Source organism: Monoraphidium neglectum (assembly GCF_000611645.1).
Source record: "Monoraphidium neglectum strain SAG 48.87 unplaced genomic scaffold scaffold01939, whole genome shotgun sequence".
Classification (NCBI taxonomy): Eukaryota; Viridiplantae; Chlorophyta; class Chlorophyceae; order Sphaeropleales; family Selenastraceae; genus Monoraphidium; species Monoraphidium neglectum.
In genome coordinates, this window is record NW_014011689.1 from 1 (window position 1) to 11221 (window position 11221).

Genomic DNA, 11221 nt, shown 5'->3' on the forward strand with positions numbered 1-11221 from the left:
GGGGAAGGTCTGCAACACGGTGGGGGAGCAGGGGGGGTTCCAGGGTGGGGTGGGGGGGTCCCAGGCTCTGAGCAGCCGCGGCGTGAGATCAGCCCTGGTGGTGCGGCAGCCTGGACCTCCGGCCGTCAAGCCGGGCAGCAAGCGGGCGAGCGAGCTTCCGGCCGCGGCGCATGGGTTGCCCGCCCGCGCGCCTTCCATGGGAAGCCCTCCCAAGCCGGCGCACGCGCCCCTCGTGCCCCCGGTGCTGGCTGCTCACCTCCCTGCGCCGTCGTCGCATCCCCTCCCTGCCTCTCCGCCTTCCGAAGGCTACGAATCACTATGCTGATGTGAAGAAGGCCCTGCACTCCATTGAGGCGATCTGGGACTGCGTCGACCACAATGTGAGGCGGGGGCCCTGGGGGCGGAATGCGCACATGACTCGTGCTTGTTGGGCCCCTGCCGGCGGCGTCGAGCGCGGGCGTGGGTTGTGCTGGCGGTCGCGCGGGGGCGGGTGCGTGCTGGGTGGTTGGGTGGCGTCGCGCCGGCCGACCCGGCCCGACGCCGCAACGCAGCCTGCTGAGCTCCTGGTCTTGCGCGACTGCGGGCGCTCCCATAGCACCGTGCGGGCGCGCCCGCACGCCCACACCTCCACGCACATACGCAGTCGCGTGCACACACGCACACAAAAACACACGCCCCTCTTCCACACACACACGCATGTACCACCCACCCCTCAACACACGCACGCCTCCCCTCACCCCCGACACGACCCACAAACGTGCGCTCTCCCCTGCACCCGCCCGCCGCAGACTGAATGCGATATGTGGGCCAAGCGAGGCGAGTGCACCAAAATGGAGTCGTACATGAAGGAGCACTGCCGCCCCGCGTGCGGGCTCTGCAGCGCCAAATTCAAATACGTGACGATTGCAGAGCGCGAAAAGAAGGCCGCCGAGGCGGCGGGCGGGGGCGCGGGCGGCGGGCAGGCGCAGCCCGCCAAGGCCCCGGCGCCGTCGGCCAAGGCGGCGCCCGGGGGGCAGGGGACCGGGGAGGGCGGCGGCAAGGCGGAGGCGGGCGCGGGGGAGGCGGCGTCGAAGGGCGCGGACGGGGAGGGTGCTGCGGCGGCAGGGAAGGAGGCAGGCGCAGCGGCCGCCAAAGACGGCAAGCAGCAGCAGCAGCAGCAGCAGCAGCAGGCGGACGTGGTGGGCGAGGAGGACGCAAACCCGCAGCAGCAGCCGACGCCGAAGCCGCACGAAGGGCAGCAGGCGGCCGCGAAGGGCGCGGCGGCGGGCGGCCCCGGCAAGGGGCCGCCGGCGTCGAAGGCCGCCGCGGCGACCAATGCTGAGCTGGCGGCCCGCCACCCAAAAAGCAGCAAGCGCTACTCCGAGCTCGTCGCGCGCTGCAAGCTGCTGCGGGACGCGTCGCGGCTGTCCGACTGCGTGCGCGCGGCCGGGCTCGGGCTGCAGTTCGACGCACCCCTCAAACACTCCGCCGGCGGCGCTGGCGGCGGCGGCGCGGGGGCCGGCAAGACGGCGGTCGTCATGCTGGCGGGTGACGGGCGGCAGCAGCAGCGACAGACGCACGGCAAGGGCGACGCGGGGGACGCTCTTGAGGACCAGGAGAAGTTGGCAGAGGTGCACGCGGCCTTCCATTCGCGGCCCGGGGGCGGCTTTGAGAACATATTGATGGCGGGCGCCCGCGACCCGGTGGTTCGCGCCGAGGTGCTGCTCGTGGTTGGCGCGGCGGCGGCGGCGGCGGCCGTGTACGCGTACCGCAAGGGGTGGCTGCGGGCCGGGGTGGCGAGCTTGTTGGGGCGGCACGCAAAGGAGGCGCGCCTGAACGAGTAGGCGCGCGGCAAGGCGTGCGTGCCGCGTGTCGCGGCGGCGCGGTGTGCTCGGGGCAGGACGCGGCGGCTGGCGGCGCGCGGGCAGCGGCAAACCAGTGGCAGTTTTGCGCACGCGGCGCGTGCGTGGTGGCGGGCGTGATGCAATTGCATGTTGTGACTTTGTGGGGGCGGTACAGCAACTCTCGCTTGCACCCTCGCAGCTCGCGCTCTCGCACGGCCCCCTGAATTGCACACCGCCTCTGTCGGCACGGCAGGTCCTCCTAGAGGCAGGCTTTTGGGTGTTTGATGAGGAGGTTCTTGCAGTGATTTTTCGTCGTCCTCTCAATTCTTTCAAGCACAATGTTGGTGGTGCAACCCTCGTGTCTGGTGTGGTGCCTCGCGTTGTTGCCCCACCCGCGCCAGGCCTGTCGTCATACTTCTCTTTTTGTTCGTGGCCGCCAGGGGCGGCAACCCAGATGCACGACAATCACACATTCCCACAAGCGTAGTAAATTCAGGCTCAAGTACACCATACATGTCACCTAACAGGTAAAGTTGCCCAGAGTTGCCTTTGCACACGAAACAAGGGGCAGCGCGCGGGAGCGCACTCCGCATACACATTGCAGCACACGAGCTGTCTCAGCAACGGATTGCGTGGCATAGTTCGGTTCTATTGTTTGGACGGGATAATTGATCAAATGGACAGCAAGGGTGCAACGTCTCGGGCCCCCCTCACGACATCACCACGTCATAAGCTTGGGTCAGCGGTGGCCACCGAGCAATTTCGGGTCAGAGGAGGACGCCCGCATATCATCCTCGTATCTTATGTATGTCCAGCACACGGGCAGCACCAGTCTGGCCGAAACGAGGCGATCCTCGCTGTTTTCAATCAGCGTTGAAATCGAGGTTCCAGTGCCGCTTTCAGGAGAGGTGAGAATCCAAGTCTCTGGTCGAAATATGATGCATGATACGCTTGAGTATCGCCCTGGTCCCCTTCGTGGACTGCTGCTGCAGCAGCGGGGCGTAGTGGTGCAACACTTCACAAAGTGCCATGCAGGCAGGCCCGCAACTACTTGTTGACAGCACTGCCCACGATCTGATATTCGACTGTTTCCCACAGCTGCAGTGCGCAAAACATCGTCAGCTGCAATGCAGGTGGGCAGCCGGTCAGGTGGCAGCAACTCGGCGACGGCTGGGCAGGATGGCGTCAGCGCGAGCGCTGTTGGTCCTGTATTGCGGGATGCTTTTCAACTGCCCATGCGGAAACAGACTATGCGTGCATCGTCAGGCTCACACATCGCTGCTGCTTGAGCTGCTCTCAAGTCTGCGCCTGCGCGAGGGGGCCTCAGCACCCCCCTGCCCGTAACGCAGGCCTCCAAGGCGGCACCCCTTGCAGGGTGCCCCTACCTGGAGCGGCTTGCCCCCGGCCAGGCGGCCTACTACCCATTCACCCTGCAGGACTGGCAGGCCGGGGCTGACCAGGTGCGGAGAGCTGACAGCACGGCAGCAACCACCTTGCGCGCAGGAGCCTTTGCATAGTGTGCGAGTTGTTGGTCACACAGTACTGCTCTCCTGCTACGGGGTGTTTGAGCTGACTCATCACTACTGGCCCGGCACATCGGTGGCAAGCAACAGGCCTGGCGCCAACCCAGCCCGCGATCGTGTGCAGGGCTTGCAGGTCGTCCAGTGGGTTTGCCGTGAGGTGATCTTGGCACCTAGTTGCGCGCAATGCTCCCTTGCCGCTACCCCGCTTGCCTGCCATCGCAGGCCACTGCTCGGCTTGCAACCGGCCAGCTTGGGGCACCAGCGGGGCCAGAATCCTGGCCGCAGGAGGAGCAGGCCCACCAGAGGGAGTTACAGGGGCCGCAGCAACCACCGACACGATCTGGCGGCGCGCCAGCGGGGCCAGAGCTCAGGGAGGGGTTCAAGGTGGGAGAGGTCGCAGGAACGCCCTCTCAGGCGGAGCAGGGCGTGAGGAAGGAGCCGGAGGCTGCGGCCGTCAGCCCTGCCGGCGGTCCGGCTGTCGCCGCGGTGGCTGCGGCCGTCGGCGCAGCGCCGCAGCACGCTGAGCAGGCGGCGCGCGTCGAGGCGCCGGCTGATCAGGATCCATTCTGGGCGGCGAAGGGGGGCGAAGGCGCGGCGCGGCCGGCGGAGGGGGCGCCCGGGGCTGGGACGGCTGTGCCTGGCGGGCAGCTGTAGCATGGGCCGGCTGCGGGTGCAGGAACAGATGCGGCTTGCGTATGAGCAGGAACAGATGCGGCTTGCGTATGAGGAGGCAGAGAGTGCGTTGCGTTTGAGGGGTCGCACACCGTGGTAATTGCCTAAGGGCGCAAGAGGCGGCCTAGTTGGAAGCATAGATGACGCTTCATGCCCGCTGCCACGTCACTGCTTAACACTGCGGAGGGCTGAAGCGGAATAAATGCATTGACTTGATGCGCCGCGTAACATGCGGGCGGCATATATGTGGAGGCTCAAGACAGCTTACACGTGGGTCAGCGCTGTGCACTAGGATGACGTGTCACATGGCAAGCTGCGACAAAAAAACGCATCCAGTTGCAGGCTTGTGCACGGTTCCTACAGCTGATCTGTGCGCAGCAGTAATCAGGGTCCATGTCGTGAGGGCTTGACAGCAGACAACTGCCAGCAACTTTTGGTCGACATCCCGCTTTTAGGCAGCCTTTTACAGACAGCCTTTGCGATACACCAAACGATTTGAAACTGTTTGTAGGCCTTGCGAGCAACATCAGCTCAGACCCGGCCCCAAACAACTTGCGCGCTGGACGCAGGCCGCAGTGCAGCCCCCTGACAATCCACAAATGCCGCAGCCAAGGCATGCAGCGGCACCCATGCTGCTCCGCAGGCACATCTCCGGGCACTCGGCTGCTAGGGCGGCGTCGCGGGCGCCCGCTTGGAAGCGGGCGCGGGGCGCAGGACGCCGCCTTTTGCCGCGCCAGCAGCGGCCGCGACGGGGGTGGCGGCCACGGGGGCAGCGGTGGGGGCGGGGGCCTGGGTGAAGTGGTCCTCCTCATCAAAGGGCGTCAGAGGGGTATTGCAGCTCTTGAGGTACCTGAGGTGTCCGAGGTTTGACACGCGCAAGGCGAGGCGTCAATATAGCAGGCGGGCGGCGGCGCGATGGCAGCACCAACACGGGGAGCCAAGATGCACGGGGCCAGCAGAGGAATAAAATATGTGAGCCAGCGGTCGGGTGAAGCAGCCAAGAGGAGAAAGCGGCTTCCTCAGGCATTGCAGGGCAGGTGACCCACCAAGCCCCCACCCCTCCTGCAGCGCATCCAGGAGGGGCTGCTTGTTGTGATCCTGGGTGCTGTTGCCGACAGCAACAGCAAGCGCGCCCAGCAGCTCGGCCAGGGGTTGCTTGCAGCTGCGCCACGGCGCGGTCGCACCCACCCACACGATCACTGCTGCACTCACCCGCAGTCGTCGATGTGGTTGTAGGAGAAGCCTGCGATTTAGGGTGGGAAGACAGCAACGGAAAGATGTTCGAGTGAGGAACATGGGGCTCAAAGGCGTCTGGGGTGAGGGTTGAGTCTGACTGCGGAGCCTGCGAGTGTCAACTTGCCGGCACAGCGGCTGTGGCTGCTGGAATTGTTTCGGATGCGACCAGGGTTTTCGGCGTCAGCAGGAGTGCAACGTCCCGCTCACGCACCCTTGCACAAGGGGTTGGCATCGCAGCCGGACTGGGCCTCGCGGATGCCGCCGCACACAATGCAGCGCGGGGAGGGCTGGCCGTCCTCGGTCTGAGCGGTGAACACGCAGTCGGGCCAGGTTGCGAGGTGGGGCGAACGCCACATTAATTCAGTGCTCTGCCAAGTAGGCTGCTCTGGTACAACTTGTGTTTGAAACACACTCTTGGAGCCAGCGGGACAACTAATCCAAGGGGCCACCCCAGGAAACGGTGCCTGCAGGGGCTGGCGGTGCCCATGATCACGTTCTGCCGCCTCGACAAATTCCACGCCGGCTAGTTGTCCATCAACCCGCTGGCGCAAGCGCCGGCCACTAAAGTGTGGGTGGCGCGCGTGGCTCAAATGCCACGTGCTCGCCACCGGGAGAGGGGCATGAATTCGATGTCGACATGCATCAGCAAGAATTAACACGGGTTGATGCTGCGCTTGCTTCGGTCGCGGCCGGCAGCGCGCAGCCGAGGCGTGTGTAAGTGGTCACCTGACCACACTCAAAGTCGCACGTGCCTCGAGGGACGGCAACGCGCGGCCGATAACGGTACTCAGAACCCTCGGCTCCTGCATCGGGCACGCATGAATGGGTTGCACCTTCCACACAGGAGCCTCAGGGCTGCAGTGCTGCACATGAACCCAGTTGAACCGGCCCAATCTGCACACCTGGCGCCGCCAGCAGCATTGCTGTGGCCACCATCAGTGCTGCCAGCCCCACCATAGCTCGCATAATCAAGATATTCCAGATCGAACTTAAGACCAGTAGATTGGACCTCAACGAGGGCCCGCGCGAGGTGCCCCGTGTTCCGCTCAACCTCGTCAATCGTCAACTGATCGGCAACGGGGCACGGGAGCAGCTTGTTTTGCCGCTTTGCGTTATCAAATGGGCAGGGTGGTACAAGTGTATGAGCTACGCAGCGCACAGCAGCGGCTGCACAATTCACGTTTGAACGCTCTGTCTTCCAGTCTTTCCAGGGACACTCTCCCATTGACCCTCAGGGGTGCTCTCGGAGATGGGTGTGCTCTGACCCTTATACTCTTGCAATGATAATACACTGCCTGAACCGGTGTAAAGCACCATAACATTCCAGCCTCAACATGCCTCTGCCCCGCATGTGCCGACTTGCAAGCACTTGCTCGGCCTGGTTGGGCAGGATAGTTACATGGGTGGCACGCGATTGTTTGTAATATCGCGATTGGTTGTCAGAAGCAATGCACTCAGCAAGCTCAATACACGATGACACGCATGTATGTGTCAGCCCCATCCCGGTCAGGTGCCGCAGGCCGCCGCAGCCGCCCGTGGCGTCCGCCTGCAGCCATGTCACTCGCTGTCGTCACCGCCGCCTTCAAAGTCCTCGTCGCTGTCGTCGCCGCCTGACGGATTCAAACGTGGTGTGATGGAAAGAGAACGAACATCAGGCGCACGTGCAGTGGTGCATGGACCGTGTGTCGGCCTGTGCTTCTGCAACAGTGCTTGTGGCACATACGTGGCCCACGCATGAGCGAGTGCTTGCCTGCAAATGTTGGCACCTGCACAACGCACACGAAACACACGCACAGCCAGCAGGCCCCTCCCATGCGCAGCCCTTTCTCCTCCCACGCGCAGCTCCCGGCGCCGTCCTCCCACGCACCTTCCGACAACGACTCAGCCGACTCCTCGCTCTCCTCCACCACCCGCTTATTTGGCCCCGCCCCTCGTCGCGCCGCCGGCTGCTTGCTGCCCCCGCCCGCGCCGCCGCCCTGCTTGGCCCTGACCTGGCTGATTATGGGCGCCCCATCATCATCGTCGTCATCATCCCCCTCCCCCTGCCCGCCATCCCGCCGCTGGCCCCCTTTGTCCTCATCCGCGCCATCCTCCTCCTCGTCGTCACTGATCAGCCGCTGCCGCTGCCGCTGCGCCTTCTTCTTCCCGCCGCCCGCACCGGCGCCGCCGCCGGCGCCGCCATCGCCCAGCCCGACCCCATCGTCCTCTAAACCGCTGCCGCCGCCGCCCTCCCCTACCGCCGCCGCCCCGCTGCCGTTGGCTGCGCCGCCGCGGCCCGCCGCGCCCGCCTTGCCACCCGACCCGGCTGCTCCGCTGCCGCCGGGCTGAGCGCGCGGGTTTTGGGGGGCGGCGGCGCGCTTGCGCTTGGCGGGCACAGGGCTGCCGTCCGAATCCCCTGCCGAGTCCTCCGGCTCGCTCCCGCTCCCGCTGCTGCCGCCCTCCTCCTCCTCGTCCTCTGACACCGCCCACTGCTTCTTCTTCGGCGCCTCCGCCGCCTTCCCCTTCCCCGCTGCCTTCTGCGGCGGCCGCTCGCGCTTGGCGGCCGCGGGCTTTGCCTTCTTGCCGCCGGCCTGCTTGCGCCGCTGCTTTTTGCCGCCCTCCTCGTCTTCCTCCCCGCTGCCGCCGCCGCCTTCGCTGTCGCTGCCGCTGCCGCTTGCCGCGTCCGAGCCGCTGCCGCCGTCGCTGCTGCCCCCCTCCTCGTCCTCCTCTTCGCTGTCTTCGCCAGAGTCTCCTTCCCCGTTCATGTATATCGACCTGCAGCGGAAGGACAGCAGCCCATGCGCGAATCGCGGGTCGAGCACAGGCGCCCCGGTTCTCTGTCTCGCGCCACAAGCCGCCCCACACCGGCGCAGGGCGGTTGACCCAGCCGGCCCAACAACCCACGCCCAGCTCCCCGCGGGCCCCAGCGCCTCCTACCCGACCCGCCGCGCTGCGCGCAACTCCAGCCCCCCACCGGAAGTCGACGCGTGCGGCCGCGGCGCGCCGCGGGCGCGCCCCGGGCTCGTCCTCTATTATGTTTTTGGTGTCGATGCCCTCCAGGTCCTTTGCCAGCCGCAGCTTGTTCGCCACCCTCTGGGGGGGGGGGGTGGTGGTGGTCATGCACGCGGGTCCCGGGTTGATGGCGGGTTGGGGTCGCGGCTGACAGAGGCAGGGGCTTGTGACGATGGCGCAACACCTCAACGGACCCAGGCATCGATGAGGGTTGGGCCGCTGAGGGGTATTCAGGGGCTGCCAGCAGTGCCAAGAGGACCGCGCAGCGGCAGCCCTAGTCGGCCCCAGGCGGCCAGCAACCTGCAGCGGACACCGGGCCCGCGCGCCCGCCGTCGGGGCTGTCCCGCGCGGGCGCGGCGCAACGTGCGTGTCTTTGGTGGATGCGGGCGCGCGCACCGCGATCTGGTGTTTGTTGCTGTCTGGGCCGAGGCCGTGGGGGCGCAGCAGGTCCCGCAGGGCCGCATACAGGGAGTCGTCATCCTTATTCTGCGGTCAAAGCATCAAGGTCATGGCCGGTGGGTGGTTTGATTACGAGGGCCGAGGGCCGAGGGGCGACCGCGGGCGGGGCGCCTGGGGGGCGGCGGCGGCGCGCCGAAAGATGGGGCCTGCCTGGATCGCGGGCTGGGGCGGGTGGCGCATTGCGCGGCCGCTGCGGAGCTTGGGCGGCCGCATGGGGGCGGGCGGTGTGCTGCGGCTGCTGAAAGCTGCCCCGCCCACGGCTAGTGCTGGTGCTGGTGGGGCCCTGGTCGCTCCCACAGTGGAAAACGCATGCCGACCGCAGCGCCACCCCCCCCTTTGACCCCCCTCCACACCTTCACGTACACGTGGGGGCCCACAGTGACGCCCGCGCGCCTGCAGATCCCCTTGAGCCGCTCCACCCCCTCCCCATGCTTGCGTGGCGCCGCCCTCGCCGCCACCGCGCCGCCGCCGCCGCCACCGCGGCCCTTTTTGCGCGGTCGTGCCTCCTCCTCGTCGTCGCTGCTGCCCGCCTCGCTGCCTCCGCCGAGATCGTCGTCCCCGTCTCCCTCGTCGCTGTCGGCGGCCTGCTTCCGCCCGCGCGGCTTCTTTGGCGCCGCCTCCTTCGCCTTTCTCTTGGGCTTGGGGGCCGTGGCCGCCTTGGGGCCCCGCTGCTTCTTGGCCGCGGGGGCTGGCGCTCCATTCTCCTTGTCTTCGCTTTTGGGTGCCGCGGCCGCCTTGCCCTAGGGGAGGGCCCGCCGCGGGGAGCAGGCAGGGCGGCTGTGCTGAGGCCCCAGAGCCATGGCAGGGTGGCGCGGTCCCGAAATTGCGCAGGCGCCTGCTGCGGCACGGCGGACCCAGTTCGGCGGTCGTGTGCAGGCACATCCAGCCTGCACGCGTGCCGCTGTGCAATTTAAAATGCGCGCCTGCCGCTGCACGGTTCTAACATGCGTCGCAGAGGCATTTCGGCGCACTGATCCGGCAATTGCAGTCGAATTTGCGCGATCGGCGGCCGTGGTGCGCGCGCACCAGCAGCACCGCATCGAGCAGCCGCGTCACGACGTCCTTCTGCTCGTCAAGAGCCTTGGCCGGCAGGCCGAGGTCCCCCTCCAGCGTCCGCCGCACCCCCTTGAGTGTCATAGTTCTGCGTCATGACGTGATTGCGCATGTCAGGCGCCGCCTGGCAGAGGGACCCAGGTAGCAGGGGCCAGCCCGCCTCACAACGCACTCGATGTTGCTCCGAAAGTGTTCCCGCCGTTTCTCCACGGCCAAGCGCAGATCCTCTTCCGAGGCCATGATCATAAATCACCCGCACAGCCAAAGCAGGGGTTGAGCGGGTGATCTAGGAGCCTGACACTCGATCTGATGGCCTGTCATAAATTGAAGTATGAGAATTGGCTATGCAACTTCGAATAGATATGATCATGTGTCAGCCTGTATCGCACGACATTCTGGTGGGCTCCTCAATATGCACAGCACGCACAGCACTAAGCAGGTCACTTTCTTCCGCTTTCCCCGCTGCCCGATGCTTCAACAGCCGCGCACTCTCGATGAATGACGCTTACTGTACACAATATAAGGCCTGTAAGGTTTACCAATGCAACAGCTGCCTGATGACGTACAACGTCCATCCACCCAACTGTGAAGCTACCAAGCCCGGCAAGTGAGAATCTGGGGACACAAGAGGCGGCAGGGTGCAATGCCGCAAAGGAACTAGCGAGTTGCGCAGGCCGCGCGCGCAGCAAGGGACCACACGCGAGCCAGCCGCGGCGCGCAACACGCCGACGCAAACCCCGCGGCGCTGCAGGGGGTGTGGCGAGCGCCGACGATGGACTTGGAGGGCTCAGCAAGGGGCCCTGGCCCCGAAAATGCTCAGATGTCAGACTTTTGCCGGCAGACAGGCATGAACGCGTTTGAAAGCCTGGCAAACGCAAATGCAGCCCCACCGGTGCGTTTCCGCTCCGGGCCTTGACCCCTGCACAAAGAACATACACCGCCCAGCTCTGCGAGCAGACGCACGGATGCGTGTGTCACCGCTCCGTGCGCAAGCAGCTGCCCGGTGTGGCGAGGCGCGGGCCCGCCGCGATCAACAGCCGCCAGTAGGGCAGCCGCCAGGTGCTCTCACGTCCCTGCGCCAGAGTCCAGGGTCGCGGCCCCGGCTGTGGATGCGCACGACGAGGACACAACAGAGCTGCTGCTGACACGGGCGCCCCCGCCCTTACCGCGAGCGCCGCCGCCGCCGCCGCCGCCGCCGCGGCCGCCGCTCTCGCCCTCGCTCCCGCCCGCACCCCCAGCTCCGCCGCCGCTGCTGCTGCCGGCGTCGCTCCCGTGTACCTCGCCGCTGGGACTGGGCCGGCGGCCGGGTAGGACCCACGACGCGCCATCCCCCGCCGCCACCGCCATCTCTGCGCCAAGTCCTTCCAACTCGCCCTCCAGATCACCTTCAGAATCCTCGTCATCGTCCTCGTCATCGTCCTCGTCAGCCCCAGACGACGCCTCAAAGGTGATCCGGTGCGCCGC

The 11221-nt window shown here is 66.5% G+C and overlaps 4 protein-coding genes across 4 annotated transcripts; 1 reads left to right on the forward strand and 3 right to left on the reverse strand.

The window, feature by feature from the left end:
* Positions 1-830: 830 nt before the first annotated feature.
* Positions 831-1823, forward strand: MNEG_9444 (hypothetical protein; the record flags this gene model as incomplete). Its single annotated transcript, XM_014042081.1, has 1 exon — positions 831-1823. One exon carries the CDS (start codon positions 831-833, stop codon positions 1821-1823), a length of 993 nt encoding a protein of 330 aa, XP_013897535.1.
* Positions 1824-4684: 2861 nt separating this feature from the next.
* Positions 4685-5610, reverse strand: MNEG_9445 (hypothetical protein; the record flags this gene model as incomplete). Its single annotated transcript, XM_014042082.1, has 3 exons — positions 4685-4868; positions 5231-5261; positions 5466-5610. 3 exons carry the CDS (start codon positions 5608-5610, stop codon positions 4685-4687), a joined length of 360 nt encoding a protein of 119 aa, XP_013897536.1.
* Positions 5611-6811: 1201 nt separating this feature from the next.
* On the reverse strand, positions 6812-9841 carry MNEG_9446 (hypothetical protein; the record flags this gene model as incomplete). Its single annotated transcript, XM_014042083.1, has 6 exons — positions 6812-6864; positions 7122-8008; positions 8208-8326; positions 8642-8731; positions 9058-9444; positions 9731-9841. 6 exons carry the CDS (start codon positions 9839-9841, stop codon positions 6812-6814), a joined length of 1647 nt encoding a protein of 548 aa, XP_013897537.1.
* A 981-nt stretch (positions 9842-10822) lies between these two features.
* On the reverse strand, positions 10823-11197 carry MNEG_9447 (hypothetical protein; the record flags this gene model as incomplete). Its single annotated transcript, XM_014042084.1, has 1 exon — positions 10823-11197. A coding segment is annotated over one exon (375 nt), but the record flags the coding sequence as incomplete, so codon positions are not given.
* Positions 11198-11221: the final 24 nt, after the last annotated feature.